Source organism: Bactrocera neohumeralis, chromosome 5 (genome assembly GCF_024586455.1).
Source record: "Bactrocera neohumeralis isolate Rockhampton chromosome 5, APGP_CSIRO_Bneo_wtdbg2-racon-allhic-juicebox.fasta_v2, whole genome shotgun sequence".
Classification (NCBI taxonomy): Eukaryota; Metazoa; Arthropoda; class Insecta; order Diptera; family Tephritidae; genus Bactrocera; species Bactrocera neohumeralis.
This window is the reverse complement of record NC_065922.1, coordinates 61023855-61048747: the sequence shown is the minus strand read 5'-3', so window position 1 is coordinate 61048747 and position 24893 is coordinate 61023855. Positions and strand designations below refer to the sequence as shown.

The window sequence follows — 24893 nt, the reverse complement described above, 5'->3', positions numbered from 1 at the left end:
ATCTCTCAGGTCACAAAAAGTGGCAGAAAGCGATGCGTATGAAGCCACCGAAGGGTTATTGTATGGTTCAGGCATGGCAGATTAATGTAAGTATAAATTTTCCACGAAAATTCTTCTCTTGAAACTTTCAACGCATTTTTCTCGAATCATCATTTTCTGAAAGTGCCATGGTCTTAAAAAAAAGTATTCAACCGATTCCTTTAAAATTTACATACATATGTTCTTCTACTCATTTATAGTTATCGTCCCTACCAGAATTGTTTATTTTCGAAAATATTAAAATTTTTTTTTTTAACAATTTTTAACGAAAAAAAAACAAGATTTTCGTGATTTTTTTTTTTTGAATTTCGACATTTTTTTAATGAAATTGATTATATTTGGTAGGGACGATAGCCGCAGAACTACTGAATAATAATCGATTCAATTTTTTTATTTCAGACAACATGAACAGCCGCTATCACCATGACCAGTGAACTGCTTTTTTTTGTTGGGGACTACTTAGATTTAAAAAAAATATATATTAAAAATGTAAAAAACGAAAAAAATTTTTTTTTGTACATTTCAAAATACAAATAAAAGTATATTAAAAAATTAAAATGATTGAATTTTGTTGTCGCATAAAAAAAATTCCTAAAATATGGTAAAATGTATGCGTTCACATGAGAGTACCCCCATAAATATATTAGGGGTATTCTCTTGCTCTTGCAAAACCCTTGCACGATGTAAGAATTGCAGATATTTCCTCTTGGTGCACCGGCACAACAACAAACACACACAGAAAATTATTTGCAATGGCTGTAAAATATGTCAGACCAAAACCCATGTTTATTTTCGAGCAATAGCACGTAAAAAAATAATTGCAACCCTGTGCTAGCTGTCATTTTAATTAAATACATATTTTGACGTTAAATTGTCGAGAAAGGTAAATTTTAAATAGATTTTATAATTTCTATTTAAATTATAAAGATTTGTTACCGTTTTTTTTGTTAAGAATGAATGCAGAAGGTGCGCCAATTCACAATAGCCATGCACAATAGTTATTTGCAATAAATTGACCGAATCAGCCGTTCATATATCACTAGATTCTGCAATAGCACCTCGTGCCCATGTATATTTCGGTATAGTATTTTTGCAATCTGCAATCTGCGAATGCAAGACAAAAGATAATGCCCCTATTCTGTAATACTCGTAGTAACATTTTATGGGATAAATACGCGCGGCGACTTTTACATGAGTAGATGAGTCGACGGCGAATATCGCATTCGATGGAACGATGAGCTGTACGAGATATACGACGACACTGACATAGTTCAGCGGTTTAAAAGACAGCGGCTACGCTGGCTAGGTCATGTTGTCCGGATGGTAGAAAACACTCCAGTTCTGAAAGTATTCGACACAGTACCCGCCGGGGGAAGCAGAGGAAGAGGAAGACCCACACTCCGTTGGAAGGACCAGGCGCCACGTAGCGAAAAGAAGAAACGACTGGCGCGCTGTAGTTAACTCGGCTATAATCGCGTAAGCGGTGTCTACGCCAATTAAGAAGAAGAAGAAGATGAGTCAATTTAAAAGTTCGATTTCTGGAAGGAAATTTGACTTCTATTGCCAATTTAAGAGTTCGAAAAGAAAATATTGAATAAGGATAAAAATTGGCTCATAAAAATATTTTTGTGCACTGCGTACATGAAGCGTACAAGAGTTTGTGAATGTGATACGAAAGCTCGTGTGAGTACTATGGGGTCCCGACCTTTCTTTCGTGGCAAAATTAATAAATACATAAGATCCTGAATACGTGCATTAGGTATTTTTAAACACCAACAAAATTAAATTAAATTATAGAAATAGGTATATTATTATTCCTGTAAACACATAAAATGGAAAATAGTTTACTTAATTGAAACTATTGGGAAAAAAGAAAATGTACCACCAATTTTTGGCGTTCGGTATTGGATTATTTATTGTCGCACTTTATAGTGTAATCCGTGTAAGTACATATACGATTATTATCCAGGTAATTATACATAGAACATACTTTGAACTAATAAAATGTGTAAAATTAGTTATAAACGTGGTTACATATACATTAAAAGCAATATTACAATAGTTTATTGGACACGATTTTATGTTATTATTTATATAATTAATACAAAACTAGTTTATATTTGCTATTCGTTATATACATATACGGTTTGCGGAACGTATTACAAATATTTGGAAGTTTAAAAGCGCGTGAAGCTAAGAAGATTATACATACTTGTATGTATGTATGTACAAATTACTAAGCCTTAGATACATAATCCATCGTATACGCACCCAATACTTGTTTAATAGTAAGTTAAAAACTCTTTAATAAATTTGCGCAAACTAGGAAGGTAGATTATGTTTGCATTTGTTCAACTAAACTAAAATTATTATTTCGCACTTTGGATGTCAGCTTATGTTTTTATAAATATTCACTAATATAATAATTAATATTCGTTGGTTATATGCATGCGTGTAGTTATAAATAGTTAAGACCTTTTATTGACAGCGTTATTTGAGATTTTCAAGGTATTTATACACTTCTAGCTTTTTTTGTTTTATCATGGAACGCATCGATATAGTAAATGGATCAAAATTCAAAAACCGCTTCTTTCTCCGGAAAACGCCTTCTCTTCTTATTAAAGTACAGCTGAAGAGTTCCTGAAATCAGAAAATTTAGAAGATATAATTTAAGTGAGAAATATTTGTGCATATAAAGAGTCTATAAAGATAAAGGGCTAAGTTCGGGTGCAACCGAACATATTATATCCGTACTCTTGCAACTTACAAGAATCAAAGCCAGCGAAATACTTTATAGTGTAAAACTTCAACCTGAGAATCGAAATCCAAGCAATTTTATATATGCATATACTATATATAACTCATACACTGACAGACACATAAGGTTTGTTAGAACAACGAAAACCATTATATGGCAGTTGGAGTATTATCGACCAGATTTTATTTATTTTTCCCAGTACCACAACATGTCGCATACTAAAAAACCTATCATATAGAGTAAAGTCAGCCTTATGTTCGAAAATCCTGATGTTAGTTATATGGGGGGTAAGTCATGTTTTTGCTCAAATTTGTCGCATACTAAAAAACCTATCATATAGAGTAAAGTCAGCCTTATGTTCGAAAATCCTGATGTTAGTTATATGGGGGGTAAGTCATGTTTTTGCTCAAATTTGTTTATTTTAGGCACACAGTTACACTGTGTAAACAAGCTCTGTAATTTTTATTGAGATAACTCAAATATTGGCCGATATATCCAACATTAAGTCACCTGGAAGTTCGAAAATCCTTATATTAGGTATATGGGGGCTCAGAGAAAATTGACCTGATTCAAGCCATTTTTAACATACAGACATATAATTGTCAGAGAAGTACTATCCCTGAAATTCAATTATATATCTAATACATTGACCGATACTTTCGATCAAAAGTCAACTATAGGCACTGGGATCCAAATATTCGGTACCTAGGGGCTTAAATAGTTTTTGTTGGATTTAAAAATTCCTTGATCATAAGGTGGCACACACTAAATTCATTATTCGTGTAAAGCTTAAACCCGTTACTTTAATTGTTTCTTGATTTGTGTACTGGAAAGTAGAAGAATCAACTGGAATTTCAAATTGTGTTATATGGGAAGTAGATATGAAAAAAATACCACATACCAAATTTGGTCGAAATCGGTCAGTCGGGTACTGAGATATGGAATTTCATTAAAAAGTGGGTGGCGTCGCGCCCATCATCCAATTTTTACCCCGGTCCATTTAAAGCCTTGTCATACCATCCCGGCGGAAAATTTTTGTGTCTCTGGCGCATTTAGTTATTGATTTATCGCGCTTTTAGTAGTTTTGAACAGTACCGTTATACGGGGAGTGAACGGGGTTTTCATCCGATTTCATCCATATTCACATTATCGGTAGGAGTTCTTGTAATATACATACGTGCAGGTAGTTGTAGCTTACGTGGTTTAGGAGATATGTACATATGTACATTAAACTTGTTAGAGGGCGGAGCCACGACCATTTTTTCAAAAATTTTTACCGACAGGTGCCCCTTGCTAGTACGATCCATTGTACCAAATTACAGTTTCATATCTTAACATGGCACTGTGTTTTCGGTTACTAGCGATTTGTGGGCGTGGCAGTGGTCTGATTTCGCCCATCTACGAACTCAATTTTTTTTTTTTGTACAGACAGACAGTCAACCGGATTTCAAAATTGCTTGTCACTCCCATTATTTATATATATGTTTATATAACCCTATATCTAACTCGCTTTAGGTGAACAAAACTATAATACAACAACAACTGGTTGCAAAAGTATAAAAAATTGAAAAGGGTTATTGCTTTATTTAGTAGAAAAGGACTCCTTAATATTTTTTGATTGTAGCTTTTTTAGTTTTGATAAAAAATAACCAAAACTATTGAAGACTGAAGTGTGCTAACCTGATGAAGTACAGTGTATTCTGATTTACGTTATTCTAACAAACCTTATGTCGAATAAGTTGGCCAGTATAAGTTATATAAAATTGTAATGTATAAAATGTGTGTAATCAACTTAGACCTTATCCGCTCTCAATATACTCCATATATGGTGATTTCCGACTTCCCAGCTGTCTTTTAAACGTTTTGGCAAAATGTGTGATAATTCATTAAAATTAAGTGAACAAGATTTAATAAAAATTATGTGGTTTAGAACTTTAAATGAATGGAATTGGTTTAGACCCTGGTCCAAACCTCATATCTCTAATGTAATAAATTCCGATCCTTTGGCTGACTTTTTGCACATCAATATACTTGTATTAAATTGAGCCTCTTCCATTGATCGATTTCGTCGATTTTTGCCAACACCTTAATGTATTTCCTCGGCTTTTTTAAGTTCTTGGATTGTTCGATTCCACCCGAACTCAATCTTGTTTTCTTGTTTTTTTTTATCATTTTTACTTTTAAAATGCTTTGTGATTAAAAATAATTCTTTATATAAAATAGCTTCAAGCGTACTACTTTTCTTTACTCCTCTTTTTATGTGTACCAATTTCCAATATTTCAATTTGTTAGCACATCGATCAGAAAGGGGTTTTAGAGTCAACTCCAATGGTGTCAAGCAAAATATTTTGTCAATACTGGTTATTGGCTTATTCTTAGTCACAAATATGTAAATATCTATTATAAATATTAATTATTTAATTATTTATTTTTGTTATTATTAATATATTATTATTTAATTTTATTTATTAATTTATGTGTATAAGAACCAATATCATGCAAATCATCTGTTCAATTGATACATAAATTAATAAACAAAATTAAATAATAATATATTAATAATAACAAAAATAAATAATTAAATAATTAATATTTATAATAGATATTTTTTTTCAAATAAGCAATACTATGTTATGTTTTTATTTAATTAACTTTTAATTTGTTGTTACCTCATTAATAGGAAACTCTAAAAAGTTAAGTATTCCTCTCAAAGTTGCTTCTAAATTTCCAACCAAATCCTCATAGAATACAACCTTGATGCTGCCTGAAAAGTCTCGTGCCCAGCTCAAATTAGTCGCTTCCCACATTTTCAAATTCTTGAGTACGAACTTCTGCCAATCTGAAAAACAAATAATATATGAAATAGAATATTCTATGTAACTACCTGTGCTGATAAATATGGAGAGGTGTATAAAAATATGTTTCTATAATAAAGGTCAGAAAACTGCCCAACGTCCATTATTGTTAACTGATCATAAATGTGTCACGAGTGACTCAAATCGTTTAAAGTATTATTTTGAATATCAAGAGAGAGGAATAGAATTATAGAGCTTTGCTTACACCATCTTGAACTGCTATAATAAGGATTAAGACAAGTTGACCTTACTTTAAAATTATATTACAAAGTTCCTTCAAGCCCATTTAAAAGTCATTGATGTTTTAAACACCCCTTTGCTAAATGTTTCGAATCGACTTTTAGTTGATGTATAATGGTATTGGTCAGGAACTAAAGACTACAAGTTTTCAAACTTTCTATCAGTTTTGTTCACCTTAATTAATCGAGATAGATATAGGGTTATATATGTATATAAACGATCAGGATGAAGAGACGAGGCAGACGATCAGACAGTCACCGTCTCTTCATCTTGATCATTTATATACATACATATGTATATGTACATATATAACCTTATATCTACAAGGTCTGTCGCAAAAGAAACAGGACTGTTAAAAAAACAACAAAAAATTAATATTATTCAAAAGTTATATTTTTTTATTCAAAGTAGTTTCCTTGTGCTTCGATACAGCGTTTAGCCCGGTCAATTAGCGTTTCAAATGAGTGTTTAAGGTAATTTTTCGGAATGCTCTTGAGAATATCGGTCGTCGCCTTTTGGATAGCTGAAATGTCCTGAAACCAGTGTCCTTTCATGGACAAATGAAGTTTTCCAAATAGGTAAAAATCACAGGGTGCCAGATCAGGTGAGTAGGCTGAGTGATTAATGGTTAATATGGAGTTTTTTGTCAAAAAATCAGTGACAAGCGTCGACCGATGACACGGCGCATTATTGCGCAACAGGCGCCTGGGCAACGGTATTGTGGTCTCTCGGTGTACAATACCCTCGGAATCGTAAAAACAAATCAGCATTGTCTTTATTTTTGACTTCTGAAGACGACCGACTTCTGATCGTCACAGAGGTCCTCACGACCTTTTTGGAATCGCTTAACCATAACTTTTTTCATCGATCATCATAAACTTTTTTCATCGTTTGAAATGTTTCAGTAAACGTTTTCCCAAGTTTAAAACAAAATTTAATATTTGCTCTTTGCATTTTACGACCGATGACCAAAAGCTGCTGTCACTTTTTGATCGATAACATCGATTGTAGTTGTCCAATTGTCTTAAAATTTTTACGAAATGTCAACAAGAGATCAAACTTTTTATTTCATATACCCACCAATAGGTGGCGCCACCAGAAACAGTTATATTTAAAAAGTTCTGTTTCTTTTGCGACAGGTCTTGTAAGTCGATTAGTTTTAGGTGATAGAAACAACCGTTGGGTGGACAATACTATTATACTCTGTAGCAACATGTCGCAAGAGTAAAAAATAGATTCGAAACAGTTAATGCACATTTACAATAATAATAATTTTCCGCATTATCCATTGATCCAGTTTGCACTCTTATTATTTTGTTAACACACTGTATATAAATAATAAATATATAATATGTTACCGTATTTTTTTTTTTTTTTTTCAAACTAATAAGTATGGTTATATAAATATTAATTATTGTCAAATGAAATAAAATATTATAATAATAAATAACTAGCGATTCCTTATATAATGTGAAATCTCCATATTTTTCTTACATTTTCCTTTAGTTCTTTTATAACGATCGGGAGACGCAAATCCAATATGTCCGCCACTTTGTCTATTAAATTCTGCCAATATCGCTTTCTCTGGGTCACGCACCAGTAAAATGGCCTTAGTAAATGGGTCCCATGCTTTAGGGCCGAATTCGTGTGTTTTCACTAACAATACAGAGTTATTACGTACATTTTCTGCCGGAAATCCAGTCTTTAACAACCCATAATCTTTGTAGACACTCCCCGTTAAAATGCCTTTAATTAAAAACGATATGTTCAGAAGTCACGTGTAAAACTAGTTTTATCAAAAAACCGCTGTAGCAATTTATTCGTAAATTATGTTGGATATTATAATAGTTTATTATTTACCTGTTGCTTGCTGCAATAAATACCTAAGCCAGGTGTTACCACTTCCTGGAAATGATGCTAGGGCAGTCAGACCCGGTATTCGATATACAGCGGCATCTTTAGTATCTTCAGTAGTTGCAACTAAAAAATAAAACACAATTATTGATGATTTATGTAAGCATATTTTTCCTTTGACTTGTTCCTAATTTATTCACCAAGCATCATTTTTTATTTGACGAGTGAAGACTATAGTCACTCAACGGAGGAGCCTCTTGCAAGCAAGTTAAGCAGACATGAAAGAAACTGTGTGTGTTGGATGCACTATAATAGTAATACAGAAACCTAAAGACACTCTCTAAGTAATCAATTAAGAGTAACTTTCTTTCGTTGACAAAGATCTTCTCGTACTTCATATATTGTGTATTTAAAGCAAGTTTTATTGTTGCAACAGTGTAATGTGTTGCCTTCTTCTGTACAAAAATTACTCATTGGTACCAAAGTTTTTTCTAACATTTTTGTTCTTTTTATTTTGTATCTATATTTTTGAAATAATGGTAAAAGCGTTTCCGCGTATGAACGAGGCCTCCTATCTGCAATTTTTACACACTTTACTTACCTTTATTAGTGCTTAGAGCAGAAACGGTTGTAATCATGTTATTAGGTACGTTTGTCTTGAGATACTTAAGGCCGTTACACCAGCGGATATTGGCCTTGGATGTGAAACCACGGAAACGACTGTTGTGAAAATTTGCGAACTAAAATTGCACATTCATTAAAAAGTGTTTACCGAAATTGGATGCGTTCTGTATAATGTTAAACTAAAATTTATAGAGATGCTATAAGTAAAGGAATATAAAATTTGAAAACATGTACATATGGATATGTATACCATACACACAGTTGTCCACAAAGTAATAGGATGACACATGTGAAAGATATATTTGGCTGCATAACTTCACATAACGGGGCATTCGAATTAATATAGGAAACAATTTTTTATTCTGATGATCGTTCAGCATTGCTAGTTCTTAGATACCCTTGTTATTGCTTTCCACAAAAAATAGGAGTGTTCGACATTTCTAAAATATCTCTAAGCCTAAAAAATAAAAGCAAAATTGCGTAGAGTTCCATAATACAGCAACAATTTGAATTTTGTCATCCAAGGCCATTAACAATGAACTAAATGTGTTAGTTAATACTGAAACACCTCGTAGGCAAATGTTACAGAACAAATACGCGACGATAATTCTTCTTCGTCGTTTCTTTTTTTCGCAACGTGGCGCCAATTGAAAATTCTTAGCAAAGCCAGGTACTTCTCCGCCTAGTCTTTCCAACGGAGTGGTGGTCTTCCTCTTCCTCTGCTTCCCCCGGCGGGTACTGCGTCGAATACTTTCAGAGCTGGTGTGTTTTCGCCCATTCGGACGACATGACCTAGACAGCCGCCGACTAGCCACTATCTTTTAATTCGCTGAACTACATACATATGTCAATGACGTCGTTATTGGCTTTGCTTCCTTATCTACTCTGGAGAAAGCAGAACTAACGGCGCGGGTGTTGAGGCCAATGATATCCATATCAACGGCATACGCCAGCTGTACACTCTTATAGAAGATTGTACCTGCTCGATTAAGTTCTGCAGCTCGTATTATTTTTTCCAGTAGCAGATTGAAGAAGTCGCAAAATAGGGAGTTGGCTCGGAAACGCCCTTCACGATCCTGACAGAGCTTTTGTTATTTCTCAACGTGGGTTTACACAGCCGTATTAGTTTTGCGGGGATACCAAATTCAGACATCGCAGCATAAAGGCAGCTCCTCTTCGTGCTGTCAAAAGCAACTTTGAAATCGACGAAGAGGTGGTGTGTGTCGATTCTCTTCTCACGGGTCTTTTCCAAGATTTGTCGCATGGTGAATATTTGTTGTTGATTTGTCAGGTCTAAAGCCATCAGTTTGTTGACGGTGGGCTTTAATCTTTCACACAATACGCTCGATAGAACCTTATATGCGATGCTTAGGAGACTTAACCCACGACAGTTGGGAAGAGCACACTTCAATTCTAATCGTTGGGCATGCTTTCGTCGACAATCCATCGGTCCCCGCCGCTTTGTTTATTGCTATTCGAACTTCTTCATGGTCGGGCAATGGAACGTCTGCTCCATTGTCATCGATTGGGGAATCGGGTTCGCCTTCTCCTGGCGTTATGCTTTCACTGCCATTCAGGGGGCTGGAGAAGAGTCCTAGATCACCTTTGGGAGTTCTACAAAAGTATGCTCCGGTCTTGAAATCTTCTGATAGTCGCTGCATCTTTTCGTAGAATTTTGGAGCACTACCCTTTATGTCTGCAAATGCGCCTCGCTTCCCTCTTCAACTCACTCCCATTCCGCACGTGTTGTGGTTCATCGCAACGTTGCGAGGTAGGTAGTTTTCTCTCCGCTGCGACACGGAACTCCTCATCGCAGCAGCTGTTCTTTTTCATTTTCCGAAAACCAATGGTTTCGGTTGCAGCTGTACGTAAGGAGCTTGTACGTATCACAACATGATCGATGTGGTTGGTTGATGAATTTTTCTATGCTGGAATCTAGTACTACAGATGACCATATTTCGGGCTACGGCGAAGTCGATCAGCCTCAACCGATTTGGGGATGTTTTCTCGTGGTGGCCGAATTTACCGACTGTTGTGTCAAAGATACCTTCCTTTCCCACTCTGGCGTTAAAGTCGCCAAGCACGATTTTGACATCGTCGCGTGGCGCACTCATAGGTGCGCTCATAGAAGGCCTCTTCGGTCACATCTTTCTTCTCTTCAGTCGGGGCGTGACGCCCTTCATTTTAACGAGGACATCAACCAGCTGGGCAGCGGCACCTTCCCAATTAACGTATCGTACATTCCAGGTGCATGCCCTTAAATCGTTATCCTTAGTGAGTTTGGCATGGTCGTCATTAAAAGGGGGATCTCCCATCCGATACTGTTTATGCTTTTTTATTGGTAGTGTTTTTTCCGTGGCGAGTCACAGCGCACAACCCTGTGGAGGGGATATTTCGCCTTCTCACTTTAGTTCGCCTTCAAAGGGATGTTTTCTGGCTACCCAGAGGATACTTGGTCAAAGTCGTGACCCATATGTAAATGAATGGCAACTTGTGAACTCGTGAACTTCAACACATGACTCCATCGGCGAAAATTACCGCTACTAAAAAAGAACACGTGGAACCCGTATGCAATTTGAAAAAACTATGCCTCCTGCCTGGTGGCTAAAAGTCGAAATTTATTGTGGTGAGATAAAATCAAAATTGTTTGGCAGTAAAGTTCTGAAAATTTTGACTGGTGTCTCCCTGACGCGGAACATATTTTCTGATTTATAACAAAAATCGTCAAGCATTGTGTCGTTTAAATCACGCCAGGGGTAGCTTTTCACATAGTTCAGTTAATCCAATTCTTTTGATTGAAAACGTCATGGATCAAGTGGTATATGTCAAAATATTAGATGAGGTAATGTTTCCACATGTCTGAGGGAATATAACATTAATATGTGTATATCAACGGAATAACGATCCTAAATATATTATCAGGTTCGCGAAGAAGGGGTTGTAGAGTCAACAGAATTGAGGTTAAGCCTCAGGCTATGCAGTTTCTTTGCCGAAACTCCAAAAAAAAAACGTCAAGACCGATATGAAAAAGTGTTTCGAAAGAAAACAAAGCAATTTGAGAAATTTATGGCATGTGGTGAAAAAGGTTTGGGCAGGATTAACGATGCCACAATTTCATAGACTCTGTTTGCGAAGCTATTCAATCAAATGTTATTTAGTTTACTATTCTGTAAAAGTTTGAAACCATTTTAATTAAAAAAATTAAATTTTATGTATTAAAATATCCTATTTTTATGTGGAACTAGATTTTCAGTTCATTTAACAAAAACTGTAATATGAAATTTTCTTTACGTTTCATTGAAATAACTGGACTATGAAAATATTAATACATATTTGTGACCTGGTCTACGAAAAGGAAGCTAACGTGCGAAAACTATTTTCTGGGAAAATATTATCTCATACATAAGCCCTTTTCCGTATTTTATTGAATATGTTGTGAATTGTTTATTAAAAATTATAAAATTCGTTTCGTTAATGTGTCACTCCTATTTTTTTGTGGACAACTGTAAATAAACCTAAATCAAAAATATATGATTCCCACAAATCAGATCTCGTGTTAGGCAAATATATTTAAAAAATATATTTAGCCCTTTAAGTTTATAGTAATGTTAGAGATTGATGGTTGAAATGTATACTTTTAATAAGAAAAACATAAAAACGCATACACATACAGGGTTTGTCCGGAAAGTAATAGGACTGATTTTCTTCCGCCGCGACGGTACTTCGGAGCGTGCACCAACTGGATTCGGTAGAGGGCGCTCCTAGCTAACGAACGAGTGACTGGCCAGTTATCTCCGAGCATCTGGAGAGTCAGGACAAACATTTTCATGCGACGTGTTTCTGTGACTGGTGCAAGCCGAATATGCAGCAGAGGTAAGCGATTAAATTCTGTGTGAAACGTTTGATATAATCAAGCAGGCTTAACCAGATGTTGGAGTGATTTGGTGGCACCAGGCCTTTTTGGAGGGCCGGCAAGAGGTCGACAAACGCCGACAATGCGACTGTGTGCGCAAAGTTCTGACACCAGACTATCGATTAAGTATTCGTTTTATTGCCCAGATGTTAAATTTATCAATTTATCTGTGGTTCATGTCATTGTGACGGTCCCAGAAGTGTTCACTGACGACCAGAAATTGCGACGAGTGGAAGTGTGTCAAGAAAACTTGAACATGTGTGAAAGTGAGTTCCAATTTTTGAATAACATAATCACAGGTGACGAGTGGATCTTTGGGTATGATCCCAAGACAAAGAGGCATTTTGAGACGACAGAGGGGATCCAAGCAGCATGCACCTCGACTCTCAAGGGTATACCAGAGAATGCCTTCCTTGACGCAGAAGGAGCCTATTTTGAAAGTTTTTAACGAATTGTAACGATTGATTTAATAAATATTTTTAAATCGAATTAGTTCTATTACTTTCCGGACAAACCCTGTATGCAACACGACCGAAACTATATTTAAAAGAATTGGGAAAAGAGTACGCATAATTGTATGGAGTTAAGGGTTTCCATAATTCCTTTGTAGATTTTTTTACAAGAAATAGTTTTTTGACATTTTTAAAAATAACTATACCTTTAATATTATAAATAAATTTATTAACGAATAAGATGATACTTAAATCTAAAATGTAGTATAATAAGTATCTTAATTTAATTCAAACACTTACCTCAGAAAATCTTTCGATGCGTTCATTTTTCTGATTTGAGCGAGGCGAACTATTTATTGAAAATAATAATACGCTGCATATATAAATAATGATTATTACTGAAACTCCGAATAGCCGCCAGCTTTGTAATATCATTTCGTATTTCTTTCATTCCTAATAAATTTTTTTTCCTAAAAATGTATAAACTGAACATTTTGTAATGGAAGGACGAAGTACATATGTATGTATGTATATGTATAATTATAATGAAAACAATACACTGCAAAAAACTCTTTAAATCCTTAAGCCCATTTTCCAAACAATCGAAGTATTAACAGCGCAAATGAAATAGTTATAAGGTGGGAAAGGATCGCAATATATAGCAGTGGTGCGCATACAATTTTTTTTGAATTTTTTTTTTTGCATTTTCTGTTCCCTTATACCCTTAGAATTAATGTAAAAACCCACTTTACCATTGGAAGCTTTCGAAAAAGGCCCAAAAATAATAATACCGCTCGACGTTCGGAGCGCTCGGAGTGCACGCCTTAAACTTTAAACGCGTGTTCTCAAAACACACTTTTTTAAACTGGCGTACATGATTCCGGTCGAACTACTCAACCGATTTGCTTAATTTTTTATTTTTAATGTTCACAAAACGCCTGGTTATCGTCCCCATATATTTTTATAATTTATTGACAATGTTATGACAAAATATATGTAAAAAAATGGGAAAAAATTAAAAAAAATGTTAATTACTTTTTGATTTATCAAATTTTTTCATGATTCTAGTAGGTACGATAACCATTTACGTACTTCTTAACAATAAATTGGGTTTTTGCGTTTCAGATGATCCAAACATGAGAAATCGTGTCATTCACCCAGTCATTTCTCCGACAGATGTCATCAAAAAATTCCGAAAAAATTTGTTTATACATTCCACGATATACAGGGTCCGGCACTCGAAGTGTAACCAGCTTCTGACCGTTCGCGCAGCTGTCGCACTGGAATCAGCTGTTTATAAATTTGCTGAATGACAGTTCGGAGTATTGTTCACAAGTGTACAAAAGCGTTTTGCCAAAAGTAAACGAAAAAAAAAAGTGATCACCGATGGAATTCAAACGTAATAGTGTGATTGCTTTATATTTAGCTGGAAAATCACAGCCAGCAATTGTTCGTGAGCTCAAACACCATAATGTGAATAAAGTTCTTGTTTATCGCACCATCACTCGTTACAATGATACTGGTAGCATCGCAAAACGCCATGGAGGTGGTCATCAAAAGACCGCAACGTCACGTGAGATGGTTCGGAAAGAGAAGAAGCTTTAAGCAAAATCCACGACGAAGTGCCAATAAAATGGCTATAGAACTGAAAAAATCCGATCGCAGCATCCGACGCATATTGAAAAATGAGCTCAAGGTCAAGCCTTACAAGTTCGAAAAAGCCCGTGATCTCACACCGAAGCAGTAACAAGTAAAACTTGAGAAAACGAAGCAGTTGCTTCGCTTGGCCGAAAGCGGTCAAATTTCGAAAATTGTGTTTTCTGACGAAAAATTTTTTCCAATTGAGCAATTCGTAAACTCTCAAAACGATAGAGTTTACTTGACCGACCGTTCATACGAGAATCTAAGTCATCGGTTGGCCACCAGGAGGCAGCACCCGCCACAAATAATGGTTTGGGCCGTTGTCAGCGCAGATGGGCGCTCTCCTGGCGTCAAAGTAAATGCGACATATTATCGGGAAAGTGTTCTGCAGGCTGCTTTGAAGTCGTGGGCAAAGAAACATTTTGGTCGCAAACCATGGACGTTTCAACAAGACTCAGCGCCGTCTCACAAAGCGCGAGTTAATCAAGAATGGCTGAAAAACAACGTTCCGAACTTCATTACGACCACAAAATGGCTCTCGAATTCACCAGATGCGAATCCAATGGATTATTCTCTCTGAGCCATTTTGGAGATCAAGGTCCGAAGCAAAAAATACAACAGTCTCGAGATGCTGAAGAAAGCCATTGTCCGTGAGTGGGCCAAAATACCGGCAAAACACATTCGGGCAGCTTGCGATTCGTCTTTTGATCGTCTCAAGGCCTTAGTTAAGGCAAAAGGTGGTCAGATCCAGCAAAAGTGAATTGGTCCTGAATTTAAGATTATTTTCACACAAAAAAGTACGAGTTACTTTTTTGGACTTTAAAATAAATAAAAATACTTTTCCAAACCGAATTTATGGCTTTTTTAATACTTCACTTCGAGTGCCGGATCCTGTACTTCATGATATGTGAAAAAAGTTCTATTGTAGAATAAAAATTTCTATGAAAAAAAAATTTCAAAAAAACAGGCCAGTTACCCTACTGACCCCTTAAATTTATTTTTATTGACATTTTTTGTGATGCGAATTCTTGTATTAATTTTCTATCCAAAGCGATAAAAAAACATTTATTATTTGAAAGCTAATAAGTTCAATGCACTTTTTTAAATTCTTCATACGTCAACGATTAATATATGTATAATAATTTTTAATCGTAATAAATGTTGGGTTTTTTTATTTAAATGACGAAAAATTATTATATTATTATCTGGCTACATGCTTAATGCTACAAAAAATGAAACACTAATTTTGAGACACCTTAACTTTGGAAAGATTTGGTCCATTTTTATCTATAGTAGAACAGAGAAAATTATGACATATGAAAATACAATTTTGACATTTTTCTTGATGAATCCGAAATTCAGAATTTTACTCAGTTCAAGAGCAATATTTAGTGGAATGCTTAAATAACAATCTACCAATATAACTCATACCTAATTAAAAATATTCACGAAAGATTTTCGAAACTTTGTTCTGTCTTAGGTACATATGTGCTTAGATTGCTTACTTTCTTTTTAAGATGCATTTTCTTAGGGTACACTTTCACTTTTACCTCTTTTTAATGTTATTATGATTTATTATTTTTATAGTTGTTTTTTACATAATACTTTTCATATTTAGCTGACTTCATTATATGAAATTAATTACAGTTTTAATGTACATAAGTACTTAGAAAAGCAGTACGAATCTAAAAGATAGAATTTTATTTACGTTTAAGGCTCAGTTAAGCATGCAAAGCAGAGCACTGCAATGCATGAACACAGCATTGTCATATATTTGTATTGAGTTAAAAAATGAAACTTACTTTTTAACGCTTATCTTTTTTTATTTTTAAACCAAAATGTGTTTTTTTTTAATTTGAATGTGTTAAGGGGGTATTCTGGTAATTTTTAAAGTGTCGTAAAAAAAAGCAATTAATATTTTTACTATCCATTTTTTTATTAGTTATTTGTTAATTTTAGAAGAGTACAGAAAAAAATTTAAAAACTAAAAAAAGTAAAAAATTTCAAAAATTATGAGCTGACGAAGTGGGGGGTCTCTAAAAATTTCCATGTGCCCATTCCCATGATTTTAATCCTCTTAGTTATCTAAAACCAAAAAAAAAGATTATTAATCTAGAATAATGTCGCAATGGCCGGAACTACGGAAAAGTGGGAAAACATTTTTTTCACAAAATGGCGACTGCCTGAAAAAAAGTTTTTTTGGATCACTTTTTCTGACTATTTCGAATTTTTTAAAAATAATAAAAATAACAAGTAAGGAAGGGCTAAGTTCGGGTGTCACCGAACATTTTATACAAGATAAAGTATAATCGAGATTTCATTATACGTCATTTACATATTTTTCAAATACCGTATTTGTGTAAAGTTTTATTCCGCTATCATCATTGGTTCCTAATGTATATACTCGTATTATACAGAAAAGGCATCAGATGGAATTCAAAATAGCGTTATATTGGAAGAAGGCGTGGTTGTGAACCGACTTCACCCATATTTCGTACATGTCATCAGGGTGTTAAGAAAATATTATATACCGAATTTCAATGAAATCGAATTAGTAGTTCCTGAGATATGGTTTTTGGTCCATAATTGGGCGAGGCCACGCCCATTTTCAATTTTTAAAAAAAGCCTGGGTGCAGCTTCCTTCTGCAATTTCTTCCGTAAATTTTAGTGTTTCTGACGTTTTTTGTTAGTCGGTTAACGCACTTTTAGTGATTTTGAACATAACCTTTGTATGGGAGGTGGGCGTGGTTATTATCCGATTTCCTCCATTTTTGAACTGTATATGGAAATGCCTGAAGGAAACGACTCTATAGAGTTTGGTTGGCATAGCTATAGTAGTTTTCGATATATATATGTACAAAAAACTTGGTAGGGGGCGGGGTCACTCCCACTTTCCCAAAAAAATTACGTCCAAATATGCCCCTCCCTAATGCGATCCTTTGTGCCAAATTTCACTTTAATATCTTTATTTATGGCTTAGTTATGACACTTTATAGGTTTTCGTTTCCGCCATTTTTTGGCGTGGCAGTTGGCCGATTTTGTCCATCTTCGAACTTAACCTTCTTATGGAGCCACGGAATACGTGTACCAAGTTTAATAATATCTCAATTTTTACTCAAGTTACAGCTTGCACGGACGGACGGACGGACAGACAGACATCCGGATTTCGACTCTACTCGTCACCCTGATCACTTTGGTATATATAACCCTATATCTGACTCTTTTAGTTTTAGGACTTACAAACAACCGTTATGTGAACAAAACTATAATAAAAACATTGTTGCGAGAGTATAAAAATCGATTTTTTTAAATTTATAGACCAGAATACCCCCTTAATTTTGCCGTGCGTTCTATAGCACTGATCGGCATCCCATTGCTCGCGGGCATTCACTCAGCGTAATTTAAGCAAAGAACGTACAGAGAATGTAAATTATAGAGAAAGTCCAACCAGAGAGCGTATATCATATATACGTATTGTGTTTTTAATTATGAACAACTAACATACATACCAAACAAAAATAATATCCATTTAAATTTTCTACAAAGAAAATATTTAATTCGCACTCCAAATTATTACACTGGTCAACACTAGTTTTGGTGCCAATAAACTGTATTATTTTATTAACTTAGGACTTTATTCTGATTACATATATACCAAAAATTTCGACTTCGTAAGTGTACTTTTCTAAATATTTGCATCTAAAAAAAAAATTTATAAAGGAAAACAGCATTTATTAAATTATCATGTATACAAAAATTTTCTTTTTCGCGACTTTCGTGAATGAGAAGTATTACGACAATCCCGTTGCATACTTCAGCAGTAGTCAGCAATTATACGATGATCCCATCGAACTTGATACCTCTCCGCCATGGTGTTAAAGTCCTGGTGAAATCGTTCCCCTTGTTCTTCGCTATAGGATCCAAGGTTCTCTGGAAATTGATCCAGATGACTGTGGAGATAGTGCACTTTGATGGGCATATTACACCCTAAGTTCTTAAAGCTCTTTAGCATGTCATTTACAATTAGTGAATAGTTATTTGACTTATGATTTCCAAGAAAGTTTTTAGTAACGTCAACAAATGAAGTCCACGCAGCTCGTTCCAAATCATTCATCAAACTTAAGAAATCAGTATCTTTAATTAATGTTCTTATCTGTGGACCATCAAAAATTCCTGCTTTTAACTTTTCTATACTTAGATCAGTAACTTTTCTTGATATTTAAGAAAAACATTGTCCATTTTTATCTAGTGTCTTAACAAACTGTTTCATTAGACCTAGTTTTATGTGCAAGGGGGCAATATAATTTTATTTCTTGAAACCGAAGGTGGGTTGATGGCATTCTGCTTCCCTACCTCCATTGTGTCACGTACAGGCCAATTTGTTTTTTCAAAGTGTTGATGCTTGGCACGACTATCCTACAGACAATAAAAACATGGGTATTTGGTGTATCCACTCTGCTGTCCTTATATGAAATTGAGCAGTTTAAGATCAACACAAATACTCCATAAGTGTTCGTTATATTTGATTTTGTCTAACACGAGTGCTATATTTTGATACCATTCTTTTAATTTTGTTGAATGAGCAAGTGGAACTGACCCATATTTGTTGCCATTAGACACATTTCAGGCTTCGTTTAGAGCTGTCTATGAAGAGACGCCATTCATTTGACTGATATTTTACAAGACCCATTTCGAGAATAAGGCCTTTAACATCTGAACAAAAAACAATATCATTTTCCGAATGAAAAAAATGCAGCAGGTCTTGCTCTCTAGTACGATAAAATAATGTCACTTTTGCACCTTTCGCTAACAAGTTTTTTTTTTAATGTCGAAGCTAACACTTCCTCAGATTCTTTAGGTAACTCAAGATCCCTTATCAAATCATACAATTCATTTTGAATGAAAAGCTTTGGTTCTGTAAACACTATGCCTTCAAAATCACTGTCGCTACTCACATTATTGTTTTCTTGTGATGGACTTGATTCCTGTGATGATTCACAGGTAGAACAAAATGTTGGAATAGGTACTTCCTCTGAATGTGGCAAAGGTCTTCTAGCCGATTCTAAGTCTGGTTAAATCATTTTTTTAACGTTAACGCCGCCCAAATTAGCACAGCGTGATTTTTTGTTGTCTCTCTATTGCATAGGCACTCCAAATCTTATTCGGTTTCTTTGACCGCTGATCCACTGTCTCAAGTGTTCACAGCACATTTTACAAACCATTTGAGGTATCCACAGGTAGTATTCATCCACAACTTTCAAGTTAAAATAAGAAAAATAGGCACTTTTTACAAAATCCGTTATAGGTTTCCTATATTTATTAACTGTGTATTCACTACAGATGAAACAAAACACATTAGGCTCATTAAGACAACTTCTTCGCGTCGAAGACATGATATTAGAATAAATATATTTTCACAAATGTACAGCCAATATTCAAAACTGAGCGTAGATCGGAAACGACACGTATGAAAAAAAATTAAAAATAATTCTTTTTATCAATTTATATGTACTTAGTCCAAAACCGTTGACACTATCTATGCACCATTTTTTTTCTTTTTGTGGGCCAGTGTTATAATTACAAATTTAAATGGATATTATTTTTGTTTGGTTGTTAGTTGTTCATAATTAAAAAAACAATTATTTTTAGTTCTCAACCATACTTTTTTACAATACTATTAAGACTATTTAAAACAGAAGCTTTACATAAACATGTATTATATTTTGAACACTATTTTCATATGAAAACGATTTCAAAGAAACCAAACCAGTAATGGTTCTAATAACAACTCTAGAGCAGTGAAGATGACGTGCGAGCTCTAGTTTAGAATAGTAGAACATGAAGTATTTAATCGCGAATAAATGTTAATTCTAAAACAATTTCTTTTATTATTTATTAATTCTTTATTATATACTTGGGATATTTTTTATTTTTCAAACCGTATTTGGGATTACTAAAAAATGTTAACTTAATTACCTATACTTCTTGAACAGTGTATATTAAGTTTGCCAGTAAGTTTGTAACACCCATAGGGAAATGTGTTATTTTATGCATTTTTAAATTTTGGAGGAAGTTGCCAGAAAATATTTTTGCGTTTCATACTGACAAATCCACACCTCAAATGTTTTATTGAAATGCAACTGGAGAGCATAAACTTAATTTATTTATGAACGGAAAAGGGAAAAATCCAAAGCGTTCAAGAGACTGCAGCTACCGTTAGATTGTGCCAACACCAAAAATGCTTGAATGACATTTTTTTAAATTGGTTTGAAAAATCCTTTAACAAATAAGTAAAGCAATATGTAAAAAGAAAATAATTTGCCAATCAAAACACTTCTACTGCTAGACAATGCGACCTTCCATTCACATTCATTAGCAGGTCTTCATAAGGGCATATACAGCTGTGGACAGCTAATTAGAAACGCTCCCTGTTTTGTAGGTGGCTGATGAGTATAATGATAAAAATTTTTGATATACCGTTATTTATATTCCTAAAAGTCTTGCATTGTTCGTGTTGCTCTATTTACTAGTAAATTCTCTCTGTTTTCTTGTTGTGAAATTAAAGTTCTTTTAATTTTTCCCCAAATAGTAAATGCGTTACGATATAGAAGGTCAATTAAGTGCGACAGCTAATTAGAAACAGTTGTTTATAGAATTAAAATTCCTCAAGTTGTTAACTTAATAATATTACTGATTTATAGCAAGCGTGTGTTTCAAAGTTGTGTTTGAAATATATTATTCAAGTTTTTTTAATGAGAAAAAGCTGCTGAAGTACATCTGCCCTATGAAGTTACATTTTTGACCTTTTTCGGTCTGGAAAGATGTGCAAACAATTTCTAATAAGGTCAAATGCTCAAAAAAAATTTGTTTGAATTTCCTTAATGAATTATCATAAAAGTTTTTAGTCTCATCTTTTGTTGAGCACAGAAAATAACTTAACGGAATCATTAAAAAAATTCTTGAGAGGCGTGGCTTTTCTTGGGATATCGTAGACGGAGGTGGCCTTAACTCAGATGACAATGTTTTGTTATGTTACGACCCAATAACTCAACGGAAATAACAGATATACATAACTATTAGTAAAGATATCACCAGAAATTTGTTTTGATGATGAAATTGATGAGTGGCTAAATGACGACAGCGATAATCAGATTATAGAAGTCGATCTCGCCAGCAGCAGCCCAGATGAAAGTTAACAATAAACCTAAGATCCAAAAACTCAGCATTTTCATTTATTTATCAAAACTAATATTTCTTTTAATTTATTTACCCCTATCGGGCATACACTACTACATTAATGAACACCTTGCTTATTAGGAAATACAAAAATGCGTCAGAAAAATGCATGTAGAAAAGGCAGTGGAAGCAAATGTAACGGGATTTTTTCGTTTTTATAATTTGAAATGTCTATTCTTCCCAAATAATCACTCTTGTTGACTTGGCAAGTCAGAATATGTTAGGAAAGAGCTGTTGAAGCTGTTGCACTACTATTTTCATGAATAAAACCGTACATAAATATCAAAAAGTCCATATGAATTTGTTGGGAGTTATTTCTTCACCGGAGTTTTTGTGACTGCTGCTTGTGTATTACGCCCTTGTGCATACATATGTATATAGAAAGTACATGCGTATATATATTGTATATTGCATGACTATGTATATATGTATGTATGATGTGCAATAACTATGTTTAAAATTTCATACGTCACATATATAGCCCAATTCTAAGAAAACCTCACAACTGATTTGTGAGGAAATTTTGTGAGATTTACAGCCCATTCTCGCCCCTCATAAAATCACCACCCTCGCTATTGCGAGGTTTTTCGTATGCTGAGGTGATTTCAAAACCACACCTTAAAATTATCTCCCAAATGTGTGATGTCTGAAACATTTGTTAGGTCAAAACCTCACAAAAAAAAACTCAACACATGAGGTGAAAAGAACTTTGCTTTGAACCAGCTGCTTTACAAACACAAGACAACAAGAGAAAATAAAGAAATGGACAATCAAGAAAAGTGAGAAATTTTGGATATCTATTAAATTTTGGAAATCTAATAAATTTTCTTTTTAGGATTTGAAAATGTAAAAGAACAAATGAGGAGGAGCTGCAGCGTTACAGCATATTATGTAAACATAAATATCTTTTTATTCCCACATGTTTTAAATACATATATACATACATATTTACAAATAAAATCTTGTCCAAATTATTTGTACATAAATATGTATACATACTTATGTCTTTTTATTTATACTCAGAAGAAAGTAATATATACAAAGGCCGTAAGTTACATAACCATTGTAATAGATAAATACTTACATATATTTATAATGGATAACTAGTTCCTCCATTATATTTCCTTAAAATAATTGCAAATTTCTTTAAAAATATTGAAATTAACATAACGCAACCGATTTCACATTGTGAGGTTTAGCTTTCAGACATCACGAATTTGTAAGGAAATTGTGAGCATTTGTGCTTTTGAAATCACATCAGCATACGGAAAACTTCACAATAGTGAGGGTGGTGATTTTTCTGAGAGCATTAGATTAGAGCTGATATAAATAATATAAAGTGCATGGTATACCACGATTTTGAATTGCACATTTAAAAAACTATAATGCTTTATTTTTTAAAACATACATGGCAACACCCTGTGTTTTCTGATTGCATAGCGCATGCTCTGTTATCAGCTGTTTAGAATCCTAAGGGCCAATAATAATAGTGAGTGAGATTACGCCCAAGTTTTTACCTTAACTTTTTTCTGTGAACGTGGCTTCATAATACAAGGGTGACGTAATGAATATAAGAATGATAAAGTGCAAGATAGAAAAATTGCAATTTACAGGTCATTTGCCAGTTTTCATGTTGCGGCTTCTCATTCTTAAATTCATTGCGACACGATGGCGCAATCTTGTTTCTATCATTCCTTCTAAAACCTTAACCCTACTACAAACTATATATTAATAACTTTATTATTTATTATTAATTAATTGTTATCTTTAAATAAAAAAATTTTATAATATATTTTAATAATTTACTAAATTAAACAATACAATATAATAAAATAAATTACATTCTGTTTAAAAACGTCCACTTTTTCATTAAAATATCACTCATAAACGGTTTAAAGTCAGGTGGATAGTCAGAAATCACTATCCCGTGAACATGTTTCCAAGCAAATTTATGAATATAACCCACAGGCGGACCGATATCTTCATAATAAAGTCTTCTAGATTAACGAAAGTTATGATATTATGAGACCGAGGATAGTTCGTAAAGCGATTTCACACATTTTCGGCATCAAACTAAAATATATCCAAAACATAGGTGCTCTAATTTTGCTAGGATATCTCACATATTGACCGATATGTTATATACACGGTGTAAAGCCAACCGGAAATTTGTAATTGTTAATAAGTATATGGGGGCTGCCCCATTTTATCCATTTTAGGTACTAGGATGCACTTTTATTACAAAAACATATTGACCGATATATGCCGTAAAACTCAACCGGATATTTTAAAATGTTATCATAACTGGGTTCTCTCGAATTTCAACAGTATTCTCACATATTGAACGGTGTTTAAATATGAGCTACGCTTAAGTTCTGTATTGATAAAGAGCTGACAAACTTTCGTAGTAAATTTATATAACACATTTCCTTCTGCTTTCTCCTGATGGCTGGAACTTTTTAACTTAAGTGTATACACATTTAAGTAATTTTGGAGCAGTAAAATATTAGAGTGTCAATATTTGATCATTACTAATGCATTTTAACTGAGTTACAAATGAATATGCTAGTACTCAATCTTGGTAGGACAATGAATATTATAAATCTGTCTTTTTGGATCTGCAAAATCGCCCAAAGGTCATTATCGCTCGCTCGAAAGCTCATTCTCCCATGAATTCGCTAACATTGGCCCAACTGTATTTACAAATATAAATATGCACTTGTACATACAAAAATAAGCCGGAATGTTTGTATTAGCGAACTAAAAACATTTTTTTCTACACATTTGCTACAGCACAGTTTCACAGACAAAGCACACTTTCTATTTTCCTTAACAAAAGTCAAAACAAGCAACTACGATTGTGTATGAGTATGCATAAGCAGACGAAAAAACAAACTCAACTACAAAATCGCATATATTTGCGACTTACACATCTACTTAAATCTTGTAGATATGTAGTTCAATGAAGTTTTCACAATGAAAGTCTTATATGAAGAAATCGAAATTCACAAAATATTTTGTAATTTTACACATTTTATATGCTGGTGCATACATATGCTCTTCACTAACAAGACGTTGCGAAGACAATGTAAACTCACATATTTTGAAGCACTAACACTGTGTAAGAATATTCAAAATTTCCATTTCATTTTATATTTCATTAGTTTATTATGTTTATATTACACAGCACATCATCTAGTGGAAATCTCAGTATATACTGTGGTGAAAATACCACATATACCATAAATACCAATGTGTTCATAAAAGCCCATATGTATTTG

The 24893-nt window shown here is 33.9% G+C and overlaps 2 protein-coding genes across 7 annotated transcripts in view; one reads left to right on the top strand and one right to left on the bottom strand.

The window, feature by feature from the left end:
- The window catches only part of LOC126759475 (myosin regulatory light chain sqh), a 135024-nt gene that overhangs the window by 18496 nt on the left and 91635 nt on the right, over positions 1-24893 (top strand). The gene's annotated exons all lie outside the window — the stretch shown is intronic.
- LOC126759455 (WSCD family member CG9164) lies at positions 1928-24843 on the bottom strand. 6 transcript variants are annotated; one of them, XM_050474275.1, is made up of 7 exons: positions 24711-24843; positions 13036-13220; positions 8348-8486; positions 7753-7872; positions 7387-7638; positions 5467-5636; positions 1928-2679 (listed from the first exon to the last, which is right to left on the bottom strand). In XM_050474275.1, exons 2-7 carry the CDS (start codon positions 13168-13170, stop codon positions 2530-2532), a joined length of 966 nt encoding a protein of 321 aa, XP_050330232.1. In that variant the 5' UTR covers positions 13171-13220; positions 24711-24843; the 3' UTR covers positions 1928-2529. The 6 variants fall into 6 exon arrangements, with proteins under 6 accessions (XP_050330232.1, XP_050330234.1, XP_050330233.1 ...); XM_050474277.1 differs by having other exon boundaries at positions 13036-13205; XM_050474276.1 differs by lacking the exon at positions 24711-24843 and adding an exon at positions 24342-24477.